Source organism: Mesoplodon mirus (assembly GCF_964341445.2).
Source record: "Mesoplodon mirus genome assembly, chromosome: 8".
Taxonomy (NCBI): domain Eukaryota; kingdom Metazoa; phylum Chordata; class Mammalia; order Artiodactyla; family Ziphiidae; genus Mesoplodon; species Mesoplodon mirus.
The window spans coordinates 26,998,462-27,018,366 of NC_138984.1; the positions used below are offsets into that span (position 1 = coordinate 26,998,462).

Sequence of the window (19,905 nt, forward strand, 5' to 3'; positions counted from 1 at the left end):
AAGCCCTGACCCTTTAGTTTCCATTTATAGTCTGAGCCGGAATGCCATCCCCCTGGACCAGCAAACTGTCCAATCCAGCCTCAAGTGTCAAGATGCTGTTAGGCACTAAGTGAAATATATATGCATGCCCTTATACCATTTAATGCTCTGGGTCCACCTTCAAGACACTGGTCTGTGGATCAGGCGAACCACCACTTCTCTTCCAAGAATCAGTTTGACAGGTTCTTTAGGAGGTTCTCCCTTTCTTTTTCTTTAACCCATCCTTTTAAACACAATGGCACCAAAGAAGGACGTGAAGAAACATGCTGCCGCTCCTGCCCCAGCCCCTGCACCTGCACCTGCACCTGCCCCAGCACCTGAACCTGCACCTGCACCTGCCCCACCCAAAGAAGCAAAAATTGACCTCTCTGCCATTAAGGTAATGAAAAGGGTGAACTGTTTGGTCACTGAAACATCTTTCAACAGTAGGGAACACTAGGAACTTTCAGAGGGGCATATTTTTTATTAAGAGGAATGGAATTACTAAGCAAACTGGTGGATTTGGGTAGAAGAGAATCTTGATTTAAAAAGTAAATAAACTGTAGCATATAATTTCACTAAAATTATTATGAGTATGGCATTATATTTGGAACCTGTATTTGCTCTACTTTTTGTTTTCTGTTTCCTTTTTTCCCTAAATTGTCAAACTGCAACATGTATAATTTTACAAACATTTAAACCAGTGGGGTTTTTTTTAATAAAATCTCTATGGAAACTGGATCTCTTCCTTAAAGCTACATCAAAAGGAAAGTTTTAGTCCCTACTTGCTTCCAAAAGTTTAAAAACAGCTGATGACCCAGTGGTCCGAGATGTATTTATTTGACAGCTGCTTTATTTCATCTGAAAAAGAGATTTTTGCAATCCAATTCCCCCTCCAGCTTTGCTTAATATAATTTGATACCACACTAAATGATATCCCAGTGTAGACAACTACGCACTCAAGTGTTTCAGTGACTATAACTGTCATCTTGTTTATTTATATATACATTATTTAATTCAGAATGTGAGTTGCTTCTAAATGAAACTAACCTCCCCCAAATATTGTAAAACTTGTTACTTATATGGCTTTGAGCTTATGTCTTTGAGCTCTTGCATACTGATCTTGAACTAAAGAGAATATGATTGATTTTCATGTCAACACTTTGCTGTGATCAAAGTTCTCCACTGCCAAAAGATTATCTGCTTTTGGAAGAATGACGCTATGGATGTGCCTGTTTCCTCTTGGCAAGGTGACCCATCAAATGTGCACCATCTCCTCATTCATTGGGCTCTGATTGGTCAGAATGACAGTTTGAAAATCTTCATCTAGGGAACCCTGCCTTATATGGAAAACTAGTGGGTGAAAGTGCCTAGGAGGTGATCATTTCACTTAAGCCCATAGTTCTGTACTTAATAAATCTGAATTTTGCTAACTTAATACTTGCTAACATTTAATATGCTGTTTACTTGCAACAGCCAAGCTAACCTATAAGTAAATAATTCATTGACTATTTTAGTATAACTGTAGATTCTTAAAAATATTCCTGACATAAATATTGAATCAGATCACCCTTAGATGTACATGATGATATTAAGTAAATATATTCCAAATTTTTATAGTATTCCAATTAAACATGAAATTTTATGTTTCAGAGTAGAAGTAGATCATGACAGACATTTTCTCTTGAGTTAGTAGGTAACTGAAGTCATATTTGGAAAATAGTTGGTCGTAGAATCTAATATTGGTCAGGAACTATTCTTAATTTATATCCACTTGGGAGAAAAAAATGAATGTCATATCTTCCAGTAAATGTTTTTCTGTCTTGAGGACTGCATGCATACAGTTCATTATGAGGAAATCAAATTTTTATCTCCAGCAATACTAGTTAATATATCTTATAGATGCACACTGACTACATTATACAATAAGCATGATTATAGCCACTGCAATAATTCCAATTGCCTCTATTCTTTGACTCCCCATTTTACATTAACACTAGAGATATGAATCAGTGTCAAAGGCTATTCCTCTTTATATTTACTGTGATTTATAAGACAATATCGTCCCTTTGTATCCGGGACTACAGCATTTGGAAAGGAAAAAAATGTGTCTTCTTAAGGAGAAAAAGAAGTATCCCACTAATGAAAAGAGGCATTAATTTTCTTCCCCAAGGAACAGAATAAGTAAATAAATAAAAATTTAGTTTGGCAGGTAAGAAGTCTCCAAGAAAAGACAAAGAATCACTTTTTAAATCCAAAAAATAAACTGATTGCTTCTTCATAGCAGAGAAGTGATGCTTTTCTGTATCTTGAAAACTGGTTTATCCTTTCATCTATATCTTGAATTAATGCTAGTGTGAACTAGTACAGCTAAGCAAAAGAAGGAAATACTCCTACAGAGTCTCTGTAATGATGGGATATGCTCCATCTTCACTATTTCATTGTAGAATGAAAGATGTGATGGATGTTGATAAGGGACACAAACCAAAAAAGGAGAAGTTAAATGAATCTAGAAGAAAAGATTATCTTTCATTCAGAGAGCCCGTTCCTAATGGAAAGAGAACAAAGAAAAGAATTGAAGCATATTTTTGCAAAATAATTTAAATGGCTTTAATGATATGCATTCAACAATATGAAATCAGTGCATATTTATAGATATTATAACATAGCCAAAGAATGTGATGCAACTTGAGAACTTTATAAAATCTAATTTCATCCCAATAGGTAAGAAGACTAATTAAAATGTGCATGAAAACATTTCATATTATGATGCTTTTAATCATGTAATGATATTTCTAGATATATTACCTCATATAAGTTATAAACTTTTTTCAAGCAGAGAAAATGAACTTTAAAGAAATTAATCGAGCTATTATATGTGTTCATTAACTTTCTGAAAACTCGATAAAGAACAAAACTTAATTGAATTTTACACTTTCTTTCATAAATCATATAAGATTAGAAATCTAGCTGTTCTTACACTTTGAGTAGGGCTGAAGTTTAAGTGGAACTATTTTAGTGTAGTATTATAGTCATTACAATCATAGTATTTAAGCCCTCAATACTATCCCAGTTAATATCTATGTTTCATATTATAATATACTATGTTACTAGCCATATATGTGACTCTGCATAAACTCTGAACAATATGAATGAGTTTTATCAATTTTTTAAATGTGTTCTCCAACCTGATTTCCTTTATTGGTTATTTCTTTAGAACATTTCTTTGGTTGTTCTGACATAAAACCTTTTATATTTTCTGAGGGAATGCTTACCTGATGTCCTAGCCCCATGGATTTTCTATGAATATCTTTTTCAAAAACACAAATACTGCTGATATCTGAACATTAAAGCTACTGTCCTGGGTGGTTCTAAGCACTCTTTGCTTTCAGAGAGCTGATACTTCCAGCAACAATGCGCAGACTAAAGAACACTGCCTGACGGAATCGCCAAGTGTGGGAAGTAAAACCCACCATAAGTTTAGTTTCAAGTACAAGCACAAGATTTAACACCTGTTGCCCAAAACTGCAACCAAATGAAATAACAAAAGTAAATAAGTATGAGATGACCATGTGCCTAGATTTTAAAAGATCTTCAATGTTTAAGCAAATTTTTTGCATGATGCATGCCTTAGCTGATATGTCAGGATTGCTCTGAAGTGATGGGACTTTGAATCATGTCTGTCATTGTGCTGCTTAAAATTTTAATTCTCGTTGTATTCACCACTCAATCAGGTCATCCCTGACCAGGTACTGCGGGCGACATTACAAAAAGTGGTAAAGGTACAGATTGCATTGACAGAAACTCATCAAATAACAAATCTCACAGCAACAATTGACCATATGCTTGGGAAGATTTAAACTTTCAGGTAATAAGGTGGAAATATAGTATTCCCAATAAATACATCTACTTACTGATGAGTATTCAGTGGAGGCAAATATTATGTATTCATTGCAACACCTGACTTGTTCTTGTCCAGGTATAGGACCTTTTGTGTTAATCTATAAATTATTTTTTCTCATCTCTAACAAAGCTAATACAAACCCAGTCCTACTTAGAAGGATTGTTGGAAAAATCAAATGAGGTCATGGCTCATGAAAGGCTTTGAAAATTATAAAGTTTTTTGTAATATAGTAATCAATATTTATTATGAATTTACTCTGTGCCTTATTATCTTATTTAATCCACAAAACATTACACTAAGGTTGTTGTTAGCCTCATTTTGCAAGAAAAGAAGCTGAGCCTAAATGAGGTTCAACGTCAGGCCCATGATCAAATAACAAGTATGAGACAGAGCTAGGATATAACCTAGCAGGCCAAATCCAGAGTCAACTGTGTTAACCATATCCTAAACTACCTCCTGTTTATAAAGGGGAAGTTGCTGTTTCCAAGAATGTGAAAAGGAACCTTTTTTGCTCTTAAGGATATGAGGTTAAGAGTGGTCAATATAAGGGTGATTCTCCTATTGCCCTTCACCGCGCTTCGGTAGCCAGAAGAGGGGGTGAGAGGCACACATCAGAGCTAGTTCATCAAGACTTTTGACCTTGGCAGTTCATTACTGTTTTGTTTTCCTCAGCTTTCCCCTATCTTAGCACCTGTTGTTGACGGGTTAGGTGTTCTCATTTACAGATGGAAGGTGAGATATTCAGAAACTAGAAAGACTTTGCTCCAGTCACTTTGCTCCAGCTTCCTGTAAAAAGTTGTAAATGGAACATGGATGTTAAAAATGCTATTATGAGAGTAGACTGGTAGTTGCTAGGGTCGGGTGGGGATGGGAGAAAAGAGTGAAGGTGAACGGAGGGTACAAACTTGCAGTTATAAGATTAATAAGTTCTGGGATCTAAAATACAACATAGTGACTATAGTTAACAGTACCATATTGTATACTTGACAGTTGCTAAGAGAATAAATTTTAAAAGTTTTCACCACACACAAAAAAATATAACTGTGTAGTATGATGGTTATGTTAACCAACTAACCTTATTGTGGTAATCATTTCACATATCAAAATTATCATGTGTTAAATCATCATGTTGTACACCTTAAACTTATACAATATTATATGTAAATTATATCTCAATAAAGCTTGAAAAAAAAACTATACCAAAGTATTTTTTAATATTGTTAAATGTAGTGAAACTTATTGTATTTTTAAATAATTTTGCTTTTGTTTAATTGAACATACACGTATTTCAAACATGACCTCCAAATTTTTCCATCAGGTTAATATTCTAAGAATGGGATGGGTTTCTATTTTGTTTACAAATAAGTAGCATGATTTAAACTGGAAATCTCAACAAATATTCTTTGGAGTCATATATAGAAATATAATGCCACATGTATAATGTTTAAATCTTAACTAATCTGAGGAAAAGAAATAGAAGACATATAGTCAATTTCTAATTAGAAGGAATAAGACATAAGTTGTTTCTAAGTTTTCTTTATATAATTTTAAGAGTTTGTCTTCTTTTACTCTGGCCTTTTAATACAGACTAATTTTTAATACAACTAAAATGTCAACCAATTGAGATATTCATCCATTTGTGGCATGATTATAACCTCAAAAGCAAACCAAAATTTATGTGAGATTATCACTAGGTATCAGTAACAAGTTTCCACTTTGAAACATCTACTCTGTAAAAGAAGAGAACAGGTGGAGTGGAGTGGGAAGATATTAAAGGGCATTCTGTAACTCTGTCTAAAATTATATTTTAAGTAATATGTAACTGGATAATGTCTTTGGAAAGTAAAAGGTAGTTTGGAAAGGAATAGGTATGTTCACCAATTAATAGTGAATAGCACTTTTAATTCTAAAGATAATGAAATTTGTGCAAGACAAGGAGACCACAAAGTGACAGTGCCAAATTTAGCCTCTCGACATTTTAGTGCTGCAAATGAACCCCCTGGCAAGTTGTCTTTAGAAGCCTTTCCATAATTACCCGGCATTAAGCACCATCTGACTCATGGAAATTGTGGAAAGGATTATATTTAGTCTGCTGATACTACACTTTCTTCTGCTTCTCTTCATACTGGAATACTTTTTTTATGAAAATAAGATTTTCCATAGTTTGTTTCTGCATCAACTTCTACCGTTTGTTTCTCCCCGCAAATCAGAACCTGGAGGGCAAAAACTGCAATATACTAGTAGTAATGGCTTCAGTTATATTGGCTAAAATGTAAATTATATGGATGATAAATCTTTGTTATTCTGATCATAAATTAATAATAGTGAGTTGAAGCCAGAGCAGAAAATTTTTCCCAAAGATAAAACCACATCTTATTCAACTTTATCTTCTTCCTTCCACTGTGGCAAGTGAGGTTCTTTGTACCTAGTAAGTACCCAATGATATACCATCTCCTGATATAAGTGAGATATAAAATACTCATCTGAACACAGTGTTATAAAATTTTATTTTGCTTAACTCCTCTTTATCTAAACTACTTCAAAATAATATCATTTACCAAATTTTTAGGCAACTTGCCCTTTTCCATTAAAAAAAAAAGTGAGTTGCTGTAGATACTACTGACAAAAGGATGGAAAACTCACAACATTATAGAACCATAAGCAACCACAGAAATCATGCAGTTTAATATTTCATATTTGAGGAAGCTATAACCCCGATAAAAGAAGTTATTTAATCAAAAGACACATGATTTGTTACAGGAGAGCCAGAACAAAATTCTGAATACCTCAATCCCCATCTAAGTCTCTTTCCACCATATCAAAGACCTGAAATCACCAAAATAGTAATATCAATATTCATATATCCCTGTTGTCACAAACAGAACTTCTACTCCAGATATGGAGGAAAAAGCAGATACTTATAATTTCCTAAAACACATACACAAAGCATTTTTCAAAGCATTTTTCACAAATGCTTTTATTTTAAAAATAAAAAGAGGAAGGAAAGAATGTAAACACCACTTGGATTTTTTAATTAAATTGCATACAAACAAATGCACAAAGTAGAGCAGGTGCAACTCTCACGGGAAAGCTGATGAGAAATCCAAAGTAGTATAGACTTAGGTCATATTTTTACATTTTTATTAGAATTCACTTAAACCTCTTTGTTAATTCCTGTAGGTCTAAACTGTATTATTTTAATAATTCAGGCTTTGCTCTAATGTGACTGAATTCAGTTGACTAGTCTAGGCATCCTAAGCACAGAATTACTCATTTCCTCTTCTATTCAGATCAGTTTATCCAATATAACCATCTATTCTCTCTTATATTAGACAACCTGGGCTGCTACTGTATTCTCATTGATCTTAATTTCTCCTTTTTATACCATATTAGAGTCACCAGCCTAAATATATCCTTTGTTGAAATAAAAAAATGCAATAAAAATATCTATTTCCTTTAAATTAAGTAAATTGTTCTGAAGCACAAAACTCTCAGAGTTCCAAAATAGTACTTCTGCTAGCCTTTTACAATGATTCCTCATAACTCTAAGATTGGAGTGAAAATTATTAAGTTTTTGTTAGGGTTTGCATACATCCAGGTCTTTGTTCTCCCTGCCAGGCATTAAATCAAAGAACATGCAGCAATGTTTTCTTGAAAACTGGCCCTGGTTAGATTAAGGTCTTTACTTAGCCTCACCAGTCATTAGCCCTATTGTAATATCTAGCAGTGATGATGAAGTTTTTTAAAGACTGTAGTCTATGTTCCTTCCTAGGGCATTAGCCCTCAGTATACAACATCACATATCTTCCAGATTGTCTTTAATTACAGCTCTTCTTGTTATACTAAAGCTTAAGATACATCAATTCCAGAGCCTGTTTGATTAAATGCATTTTAATATTTTTCTATAAATCAATTCCTTCTATATACCAGAAATTTTATCTTATCTTTAATCAGTTAACCAAACCTCATGATTACTATTAGAAAAATACTTCACAAAGTGAAAAATAATCTGAAAACATCGCAGTAAAAATCTTTTTTAGTACCAGTACCTTGTTGATTACTACTTACCTAAATCCAATACTAAATAGTACATAAATCATAAAAATGTGGAAGGTAGTTATTTTACCAACAGTCTAAGATAAGTATTTAGGCTAAAATGGAAACACCCTTTAAAAAAACAAATTGGGGGCTGGCAAATTAGAAGTCCTGATCATAACATTTATATAAAATCTAAGGAAAGATTCTGGAAATATAAAGGTATATACATCAATAACTTAAAATGAGCATGCCTACTATATGCATGGCAGTTCTAGGTGCTGGAGATACAGCACCAAAGGAGAATGTGTGCCCCTACTCTAGAATGTAAGCTCTTTGAAGGAACTGACAAGGTCCGTTCTCTCAAGGAAGATAATATCCTATGGACCTAGAGTCTGTCATACAGAGTGAAGTAAGTCAGAAAAACAAATACTGTATGCTAACACATATATATGGAATCTAAAAAACAAAAACAAAAAAAAAGAAAAAAACTGGCTCTGAAGAACCTAGGGGCAGGACTGGAATAAAGACGCAGAAGTAGATAATGGACTTGAGGACACAGGGAGGGGGAAGGGTAAGCTGGGACAAAGTGAGAGAGTGGCATGGACATATATACACTACCAAACGTAAAACAGATAGCTAGTGGGAAGCAGCCTCATGGCACAGGGAGATGAGCTCAGTGCTTTGTGACCACCTAGAGGGGTGGGATAGGGAGGGTGGGAGGGAGACGCAAGAGGGAGGAGATATGGGGATATATATATATGTATAGCTGATTCACTCTGTTATTCAGCAGAAACTAACACACCATTGTAAAGCAATTATACTCCAAAAAAGATGTTAAATAAATAAATAAATAAAATTTTAATAAATCTTCAGAAAAAAATAAAATTAAAATTAAAAATTTTTTAAAAGATAATATCCTAGAGGAGGAGACTTGTTTGAAGGAGGAACTTACTATACATCTGTTCTAAAGATTTTAATTTAATTAAAATTCTGCTGAGCATATAATATAGGCAAGGTATTTTATAGAGTTATGGGGGATACAATCTAAGTATAAGGCAGGGGTAGCATTCCAGGAGGGAGAGGCTCACACTTGGGTTCACATCATGGACCAAGGGAAATGGTCTCCAGTAACAGCCTGTGCTTCCCAAAAGTTTACAGTCAGGAAGGTTAAAATATATTTCAGTGGCAGAAAGGAGCTAGGCAAATAGAAAAGGTTCTTTCAAGGGCTTTGAAGGATAGTTAATTTCTAAGAAGCAGAAATAACAGGAGAACATTCCAGATAGAAGAGACTTAAATCTAATTTTCAAAACAAACCAAATGATGACATAGCAAACTGAGTCCAAAATCAGCTGACATTTTGTATTCATATCACGCCTTTCTTCAAAGGGTTGATTACTTCATCATTATAACACCCAGGAAGAGATACAAGAGAATGTTTTGGCCATTTGTAAAAGTGTACCAGAGAATAAACAGCATCTCCCACTTATTCTATGGGCATAATATCTAGGTCTTCTAACTTTTAAACTATAGTTTATTGTCTAGACTAGACTAAACTGTAGCCTTCTCTACCATTGTCAATAGGTTGCTTACATGTTTACTCTGATCCTCAGTAAACACAAAAAAATCTACACTCTCATTCTCTATGTGATAAAGATACAGATGAAAACTAGAGTGAAATAGTTTAACTGCCTCCATTCTATTTTAAAAAATAATAAACCTTTACATAATAGGCAAGTGGTTATGAATAACTTATTTATAACGTAAATACAGCTATTAAAATGACTTTCCAGTTTACTTGACAGATTTGACACAAATTGATTGTATTTTATATGTATTCAAGGACACATTTTTCTGTCTGAAAAAAAATGAAAATGAGCATTATGTAGGTTATATGATGGGATGGGCATTATGTAAGACAGCTTTGATGAATTTGTTTTGTATTATCTATAGTTATTAATTCTACCAAAGATATATGCTGGTGCTCAATACTGATCATAGGGCAATTCAAATTTAATGACACAATACCTAAATACAAGAGTAAAACACAAAGAAACATGGTCTGCTCTAATGGCTTTAATTTTTGCATCAGAAATCATGAGACTCCAAATTACACAACTATCAAAGGTGACAAATTTCTACCTTTGTCCCTCCCTTTCATTTTCCCCTAATGATTCAAAGGATTTAAATGTTTTCTATTAACTTCCATTTCCCAACAACCTCTCAAAATGTCAATCTATTCATGAAGATATGTTTACCTGGCTACTAATATTTTTTAAGTTATATTTTCAATTCTAATTTTGGGACTCAGACTCCATGAGATCTTTTTCACTACTTACAAACTTTGGACAAAAAATGATATGCATTTAAATGCTGATTTCTTTCCAAATGGCACGGGGAAAAGCTGCAAAATATACATCTGTCTAGCAGAGGGAGATTATCCTTTTTGTGACCATTCCCTTAAAAATAGTTGCTGAAACAATAGTTAAATTAGAATTTATCTCTAACATTCTTTACGTCTTTGAGCTGCTTTAAATATGTAGAAAACTGATAAGCATGTCTGAACTTTAGTTCTGACTAAACTTGTCACTTCTCAGTACCATTCTAGGAAGGGAGTTGTCCCCTATTTTCAGGTAAGCTGTCATGAAAACTTACTACCAGCCAATCCCATGGATACCTTTAAAATTTGAAAGTACAACTTTGCATTTCACAACACCTGCTTTGTATTTTTTTGGTTCTCAGTCTGGTGACTGAGTCATAAAATGTTTGACATGGCAGAAAGGGAATAAGCACATTCTGGTAAGAACATAAGGAACATTTTTAAATTTTAAAAGAACATGTACAGAATGAGAGGAAAAGAACACAAAATGGTCCATCAGCTTTCCCTCCTAGAAGAACTTCATAAATTAAAAAAATATGACTAGTCAGCCACCATAAAGATAACAGGTAGGGAAGCAAATACCCAGCCCTAATGTAAGAAAACTGAGGGAGACTGCTGAAAATGGAGATTAAAACAATTCCTGGCTTAGATAAACTCTATACTCCTGAGAATACAATGTACAAAGAGTGGTCTTTAATTGGAGATTTCACAAACTGACCAGATTTTCACTTGGGCAGACCCAAGAAACACACAAAATGTATGTACACCTTTCAAGTCCTCTGAACTTTACCACAAGGGACAGAGCTGCAGAGAGTGTTCCTTCTATATCAGTTGCCATTTGAAACCCCAAACCAGTCCCATCCAGAAAGTTCCATTTATACCAAAACTGCTGACTTGAAGTTTGCAAAGTCCATAATTCACCGAGAAGGGATCAGCTGTAGTCTTTAGAGAGATTCTAAGCTCCTCTGCCACTGAACAAATAGGAAGCTTCTTAAAGGAAGACGCTCAAACATCTCAGGGATAAAGACCATAAAAGTACTGATAGGCATGGGCCTCACCATGGCTGTCCACTCTTAGGTTCTGATTTCCTAAAAATAGACCTCAGGGTACAGATCCCTCTTTCCCTTTGCCCTAAGAAAGCTAAAAAACTCTCCTAGGGGAGTGGCTACTTCTCTCTGAAACCTGATGCTAGCTGTGAGGTCACAGCTTCTCCAGAAATAAAAGGCAGCCTGGCAAGGGAGGTCCCCACTCAGGGATTGGAGCAGCCCTCAACTCACTCTTCAGCTTCGCCGCTGTTTGCAGCCCAGAAGCTCCATCATGGTGGGTCCTGTGAGAAAACTACTTGCAATTTATAGACAGATATAGACAGTAGATAGGAATAAAATTGAGGAGAGAACATATTCAGTGTGTGTGTAGAATCTACTTTTGGTTTTTATTAAGGTGGGTTGAGGATAGGAGAGATTAATTCAAGGTATTATGCCAACTGGAAAAATATGTCTTACTCCTAAAAACAGTACTTTATGCTTCACCAACTTTCTATATCACATAAGGTTTATTATATCTAAATTTAGGGAAAACCCTGCAACTATAGCAAAATACTATACCTTAAAAAAAATCCAATGATGCTGATAACTAAAATTAAATAAACAACTTCCCATGCATTGGGTAAAAATATACTGGTTAAATAGAAGAAAGACTTCAAATGACCTTTTTAATGCAGTGTGTCTGTATTAGACATATGTTAAATACACCGTAGGTTATTATATTATTCCAGAAAGAATTTGATTTAGCATTTGTTAAATCATTGACTCATGGATTAAGATATAGAAAGATGTTCCCTAACTATCTTTTGCAATAGCTTTTTATTTTTTCTAGATTCAAAAGTATCCTAAGGTAACCTTCTTATTCTATGACACCTACATAGCTTCCTAAAAATCTCAGAGCAGAGAGCACTCTCTTCTGTCAATGCATTTGAAAGAGTACTAGTTGTTTCTTTCTTTCTTCCTCTCTCTCGCCACTGCAGTCCTTCAGTGCTGACCAGATTGCTGGTAAGTGAATTGAGCTTCTCTATTCCAGAGGTAGGCAGAGCACCTCTTAGTCTCTGAAATATCACTCATCTCCAAGATGTGTTACTGCATGGCTCAACCTCTTAGTATCCAAGCTATGCCTGAACTCTGAAAAGTAGGCGTACTTTTTCAGCTTACTTTGAAGATTACTCAGGGAATGAGCTTGGATACATTTAAAAATCAGGACATTTTTGTTTGGTTAAAATATTCTTTGTGGTTAATTTCTTTCTAACAGATAGAGTTCTCTCAGCAACAGCAGGAAGGTAAGTTTAAACAATATAATGTGTGCACACTCATAAAGATGGCATGTGAGAAAACCAACTCTCTTGAGGTGAGATTAGCTCTTTCTAATTATCCCCACTGATGTTGTCACTCTAAATATAAATGCTCTCAATCACTCTAAACATAAATTCTCTCAACATGAACCCTTCACGTATAATCAGTAATCAAAAGTTTAGGCAAACTAAAGCTAAACACCACAAAATAATTTCTTGTATTCACTGATTTCTAAATAGAACCAATTTGATACAGTAGGTAATACCATACATATACCCCCAAAAAATATGTGGATTTTGGATGGCTAATTTGTTAATCAAATCCCTAAAGAGTGATTTGGCAGGTCTAAATTATTCAATTTAGAAAACAAAATTGATTCTAAAACTGCCCAATTACCAAATACACATAATTTCAGTGGGCACCATAGTGAGTTGAGAGAAATAGCAGGTGAAGTGGATATAGAAAAAATGTGCATTCAGAGAAAAAGAGGGGGAAATAATTTATCAAAAAACTGTGGAAGGAGCCTTAGCCATCTCCTGGTCCATCTTTAGAGATGCAGGACAGGCTCCCAGAGAGGTGTTGAGACTGACTCAAAGATCCAAAGAATTAATGATAGGGTCAAAATCTAATATTACTTTAAATTAATTAGATATTTATTTCATAGAAACAGTTTCTAACTAGAAGACTTCAAATTCTGGAGATTCAAAAGAATATGAATAGTTGCCCTAAGACTTCCACTTTTTCTTCTTCAGGTCTTTGGATCCAAGAGATCCTATGCCCTAAGACTCTTGTTGTTTCACTGTAAAGTGTAGGGCAGAAGGTCTTATGAAGTAAAAGAGTCACATATTTAAATAAACTGAGACAAAAATACAGCTATAGAAGGGATGGAAGAAAATTTCAGTTATACAATATTGTATAAATTGGATATTGGTCATAATGATAAGTATGTATATATGTTATGATTTATAATATATAAATAATTGTGATAATACTCATAGGTATATAATTATAATTATACTCAGTTCTCTATCTAAAGGATTCAACATTTTTCAGCCTGTTTCAGTGTCTGGAATATCTCATGTTTGGAAATCAGTTAAGAAAAAAAAGGATATTTGCTATAGTACAGACTCATATATATCTACATCATGGTTAATGCCCTCATGTAGACAAATTAGATGATCTGATGACTCAGAACCCATGATCATTTGAAATTATACTACAAAGGACTAATTTTTCTTATTGAAAACAGTTGGTAATTCTACTCTAATTTGTTTGATTTTTAATTTTAACTAATGATGCTGCTACATTATCTGCTACTGTATCCCAGTCCTCTTAAATATCTAATTTATGTGTCATTATGACTGCCAAACTATGGTAGAACCAAGCAACAGAAGACTTAAAAACCCTTTCAGAGACAGAGGATTTGGTGTTGAACATTAACCATATTACTCCATATGTAAAATAGGTTTTAGATATAGAGGTTCAGTGAACATCGGTGTGGTGGACTGGTTTTCTCCTGTGCCAGGAAAACAAATGTAAGCATTTTAAATTAAAAAGAAATATTACATTTTAAGAAATAAATAAAGACATACTTTGTTTGCTTCCTTCTTCAATGATTAGAGTTTTTCTCATGGCTGCTCTACTTGAATGTATCACAAGTTTGGGGTAAAGAAAAAAACACTAGAAAATTATAGCATTCTAAAGGTGTAAGTCCTGTGCTGTCCAGGAGAGTTGCCACTAGCCACATGTGGCTATTTAAATTTAACCTGTAATTAAGTAAAAATAAATGCATTTAAAAGTCTACTTTCTCCTTTGCACTAATCATATTTTAGTGCTCAAGAGCCACAGGTGGTAGGTAACTACTACCCTTTTGGGCAGCCCAGATACAGAACATTTCAATCATCACAAAATGCCCTAGAACAGTGTTGTTCTAGACTAGGGGCTGGCAATTTTTTTCTTAGAGAGCTAAATAGTAAATATGTTAGGCTTTGTTGGCAGAACAGTCTCTGTAAAAACAACTCAGTTCTGTCATTGAGGCATGAAAACAGCCATAGACAATACATAAATGAATGGGCATGTCTGTATTCCAATAAAACTTTATTTACAAAAACAGGCAGCCAGTCCGTAGGCAGTCATTTGCTAACCCATGTTTTAGACTCTTCAAGAGAATAACTAAGCCTTAAAAATCTGGTGTAGGAAGAGCAATATTTTTCTGGCCTTGGCCTTTAAATCAACAAAAGGGTTCATGTCAGAGAGATTCTATTACAGCTCATAAAACCCAATTTCTACATCAAGATCTGACCAGGGTAATAGTGAGCCCACTGAGCAATCTGCATGAAAGCCTTGAGCCAGTAATAAGAATAGTTCAGTTTCACATGTCCCATAGAAAGACAAAATATAATATTTGACTAATGACCCCACAGTGCCTGCCGCCTGTCTTTTAGGTTGGGGAAATGATCTATGATGTCAATTTGCATAGAATTTGAGAAGGAAATTTCAGCAAAGAATGATAACATGATCTATAGTTGATTGTTAACATAATGTCTGGTGCAATCTTAGATTAGGGGATAAAGGGATAGTTAAATAGGATGTTTTGCTGAGTAACCTATCTAGATAGCATCTCTTGATCTGAGACCACTAATGGACTAAAAAGAATGTTTTCACCTCTACCAGTTCATTCACAAATGGGTTTTTGGGTGTTGCTGGTATTAACTCCAACAAGTTGCCATCAGTACTTTTAGGTTCTCCAGAAAATTTAATTTAGTTAAGTTTCAAAAGTTCAATTAAAATATCTTTACTTGCCCCTAAATCCATAGTAGCACTTCTTTCTGTCTTTTTGGTGTATACTTCTTAATTCTTTGTTAATGTAATCTTGAAAGGCAAAACCAATTCTATCAAAGGAGAATGACAAAATTTAGGGAAAGTAAACAATAGAGTGATTGTGATAAAAATAGACAACACTTTTAAAATATGTGCTTACATACATACATGAATACAAGTAAAACTAGGGAAATCTGAGTAAAATAGGTGGAGTCTATCAATGTGAATATTCTGGTTGTGATAGTGTACTATAATTCTGTAAAATGGTACTATTGGGGGAAACTAGACAGAGTATTTAAGAGATCTCTTTGTATTTTTTCTTAAAATTGCATGTGAATCTATACTTATCTGCATAAAATTTTAATTTAAAACGTTTAATTTAATTTAATTTAATTATAAAGCTAATACAGCAACATGTTATCATACGTTATTATATGAAAAAAGAGTAAAGTTTAAAGTGATCACCATAGCAATAGATTCAAACAAATAATTCTCCTTCAGAATCAGTTACACTAGAAGCCTATTAGAGTCATACACTGAAGTGGTTAAATGACACTATAGAACTTAGAAATTGGCCGCATCTACTTTTCCTGAAAAATGAAGTTACTCCTAAAGAAAACTAGTTAAGAGAAGAGCCTAGGAAATTTGTACCTCAAGAGCAGGTTTTTCTGTATAAGTTAAGAAGTTTGGTTTAACCTCACATGACACAACCCCAACTGAAAATTTGTTTTCTTGAAATTTTATTAACATTGTTAATTACATGAGGGATTTTATGAGGAATTCTTAAGATTTCTCAAGGCCTCAGAATTTCTTAACCCAGTCCTGTGTCCAAGGCAGATGAAGGAGATATGAATAAATATGACTAGCAGTTTCAATTTCCATATCTGATGAATAAGAACATATGACTTGAAATTGGAAATCCTTCTTTAAAACAGACCCCAAAAGAAATGTCCAAAGGGAGCTGTCAGTTGAGCTTAGAAAAGGGAGAGTCCAAAGATAAAAACTTAAGTGACTGGCAAAAGCTGTGAAGTAGAGGAGAGTTTGAACTGGATCCCTGATGAAGTTTGGATTAATTTATAGGTCTGAAGTAGAAAAAAAGCATCCTAATGTTTCTTGCTTCTTTCAGAATTCAAGGAGGCATTTCTCCTATATGACAAAAAAGGCGATAACAAGATCACCTTAAACCAGGTTGGTGATGTCCTTCGGGCTCTGGGCACAAATCCCACCAATGCAGAGGTCAAGGCGGTTCTGGGAAACCCCAGCAAGGAAGGTAAACACATGTTTTTCCAAGAAGTTGGGAAGTGTGTGTGTGTGTGTGTGTGTGTGTGTGTGTGTTTATGTAAGAGAGAGAGATTTATAGAGAAATAAGTTCCACAGAATAGGGTTTAATTTACTTTTTATGGTAAGTGTGCCTCTTGGCCATCTAGAGTCTTAGTTTTTACCCTCATAAAATAAGTTAACCTTCCTTTGAAAATTTGTAAGCATGATATAATTTTATGTTAATGAAAGGAAATGATATCTAATGCTAACATCATCATCATCACCATGTTATCTAAACATACCCTACAGTACTTCCCTGGTGGTCCAGTGGTTAAGACTGCACGCTTCCAATGCAGGGGAAATGGGTTCGATCCCTGGTCGGGGAACTAAGATCCCATATGCCTGCCACGGGGTGCGGCCAAAAAAAAAAAAACCATCTTAAAGGAAACTCAGCTTTCTAATTTAAGAACACACAGATGACACCTTAATAAAACTATTTTCTGTTTCCAAGAACTGTAGAAAGACTTAAAAACCTAAGCCAAAATCTGCATTCAGTCCCCCAAGGTAAATCCTAAGGCAAAAGTCAGTGAGATACATAAGAGGCAAAACTGAAGAAGTCATTGCTGGATACAGTAATCCAGTCATTAGTCTGGGACATGGAAATTTTTTCCAATCCCATGATTCATGGCAAGTATAATAGTCTATTGAAAAATATCACTCTGAACAAAAAAAAAGGAGACAAAATTGAAGTTTTTTTCAAGTAGATATTTGGGCTATTTATCTTTGCCATAAGGAAAATAAGGAGGGGAAAGCAAATAATCTTTTTTTTTTCCAGAAAAGACCATTTTTCTTTATTACAAAAGAAAAAAAATTTGATTTCAAAAAAACCTACCTCTAAATCAGTCTGCAGGAATTTTCCTCAAACTGCATTTTCTTCAGAGGAAAATGTCCAAGTAAATCATGCAAAAAGTAGCTGGGAGCATGAGATAAAGGAAGAGTGTAATAAGCCAAATTCATTTTTAAATGCCATTTTCTAACTTATCAAACATTCACCTTTAATGGAATTATTAGGTAAATGTTCATTTCTTCAGCATTCAAATTTAATCTTCTTAATATTACTCAATGTACTAGATTTCTACACTATAAGGAAAGACTGGTGAATGGGAATTTTGATTTTAGGGGTACATAACTTTATCCATTTGTATACATCTGGATAGTCTGTTTATACTTTTGCTGTGAATACTGTTCATCTTGTCAGAAGATACTAAAAAAATTCCTATCATCTCCAGGCCTCTAAAACTGCAGAGAAATCAGGAGATCGCAAAGTATTTAACACACACACTCTCCTCACAGGCTTCTTTTCTGAATTACTTAAAATTTAAAGAAATTGAAGGCTCTACAAAAGCTCAGACAAAAGTGGAATATATATTAAAGTTCAGTTAGGTTTTGCTACATTTATATGTTAATGGATGTGTTATCAGTATATTTCTATATTGCTTCCCTAGTGTTTATAGAAAATATTAAATTGACAATACTAATAAAATCAGTAGCTAACACTGACTAAGCACTCAGTTTGTCCCAGATATTGTAATAGACTTTGCATGTATTATCTCATTTAATGCTCACACTACCACTACAAGGTATCCCTTTTGAGAGATGAAGAAGTTGAGGCACAAAGAAGTTAAGAAACTTGCCCATGGGGCTTCCCTGGTGGCACAGTGGTTAAGAATCCTCCTGCCAATGCAGGGGACACAGGTTCGAGCCCTGCTCCGGGAAGATCCCACATGTTGCGGAGCAACCAAGCCAGTGCACCACAACTTAAGCCTGTGCTCTAGAGTCCGTGAGCCACAAATACTGAGCCCCTGTGATGCAACTACTGAAGCTCCCATGCCTAGAGCCCGTGCTCTGCAACAAAAGAAGCCACTGGGATGAGAAGCCCACATACCACACGAAGAGTAGTCCCCGCTCACCGCAACTAGAGAAAGCCCATACACAGCAACCGAAGACCCAAGGCAGCCAAAAATAAATAAATTAAATAAATAAAGAGCTCACTTAAAAAAAAGAAACTTGCCCATGATCACACAGTTGTAAATGGTGGGCTGGGGATAAAAGCCTAAGCACTAGGACTCCAGAGCTCATGCTATTCTCTATTACAAACATTTTGTCATCAGTCATTTACCAACTGAAATTTAAGCTGTATGAAGATTTTTTAGATGATCTAGAATGAACTCTCAAGCTTAATTTGTGACTCAGAGATGGCATTTAATGATAGATAATAACTCTCCAAATTGCAATTTCTTCCAGAGATGAATGCCAAGAAAATTGAGTTTGAACAATTTCTGCCCATGTTGCAATCTATTTCCAACAACAAGGACCAGGGCACCTATGAAGACTTTGTTGAGGGTCTGCGTGTCTTTGACAAGGAAGGCAATGGCACCGTTATGGGTGCTGAACTTCGTCATGTACTAGCTACACTAGGTAAGAAATATTCATTTCAGTGGACTTAATAGGACAGAATATATAGGAAAGAGCATGACTTAGGGCAATCATGTTACAACCAAAATAAGTAGGGGGAAAGACTACAAAGGGAAAATGAAAAAGATAGTCAAAAGTTAATGACCATATCAGTTAGCCTCAATGTCAATGAGTTTATTTTGGGGAAATGATAAATTATTGGTAGTGAATAAGTAATGTGCAGCATTGTAGTTCTTACAGGATAGAGTTTGGATCATCAGGTATAGTGTGCATTTAAGTCATTTATTCAAAAAAATTTATTGATAACCTTCCAGTTAGAGAACAGGAAGGACTTGGTTTCTATCCTCCGAGAGGTTATAGTCTCCAGGGGTCCAAAACTGATCACTTACAGTGGAATTTTGAAAATATTCTCTGGTTTTCTTTTTGAAGAAAGAGTTTTGTTTCATCAGGTGAAAAGATGAAAGAGGAAGAAGTGGAAGCCCTGATGAAAGGTCAAGAAGACTCCAATGGCTGCATCAACTATGAAGGTACAATCTCACATGCTCTGGTGGTTACAGCAAATCTGAACTGATTGGGTTGACGATGGACAACTTTTTTTTTTTTTTTTTTTTTTTTTTTTTTGCGGTACGCAGGCCTCTCACTGTTGTGGCCTCTCCCGTTGCGGAGCACAG

At 34.7% G+C, this 19,905-nt stretch overlaps 1 protein-coding gene across 1 annotated transcript; it reads left to right on the forward strand.

Moving 5' to 3' along the window:
- Positions 1-274: 274 nt before the first annotated feature.
- Positions 275-19,841, forward strand: MYL1 (myosin light chain 1; the record flags this gene model as incomplete). Its single annotated transcript, XM_082631210.1, has 5 exons — positions 275-418; positions 12,639-12,666; positions 16,626-16,769; positions 19,064-19,237; positions 19,684-19,841. The coding sequence occupies 5 exons, from the start codon at positions 275-277 to the stop codon at positions 19,803-19,805; spliced, it is 612 nt and encodes a 203-aa protein (XP_082487336.1). The 3' UTR covers positions 19,806-19,841.
- Between the last annotated feature and the right edge of the window lie 64 nt (positions 19,842-19,905).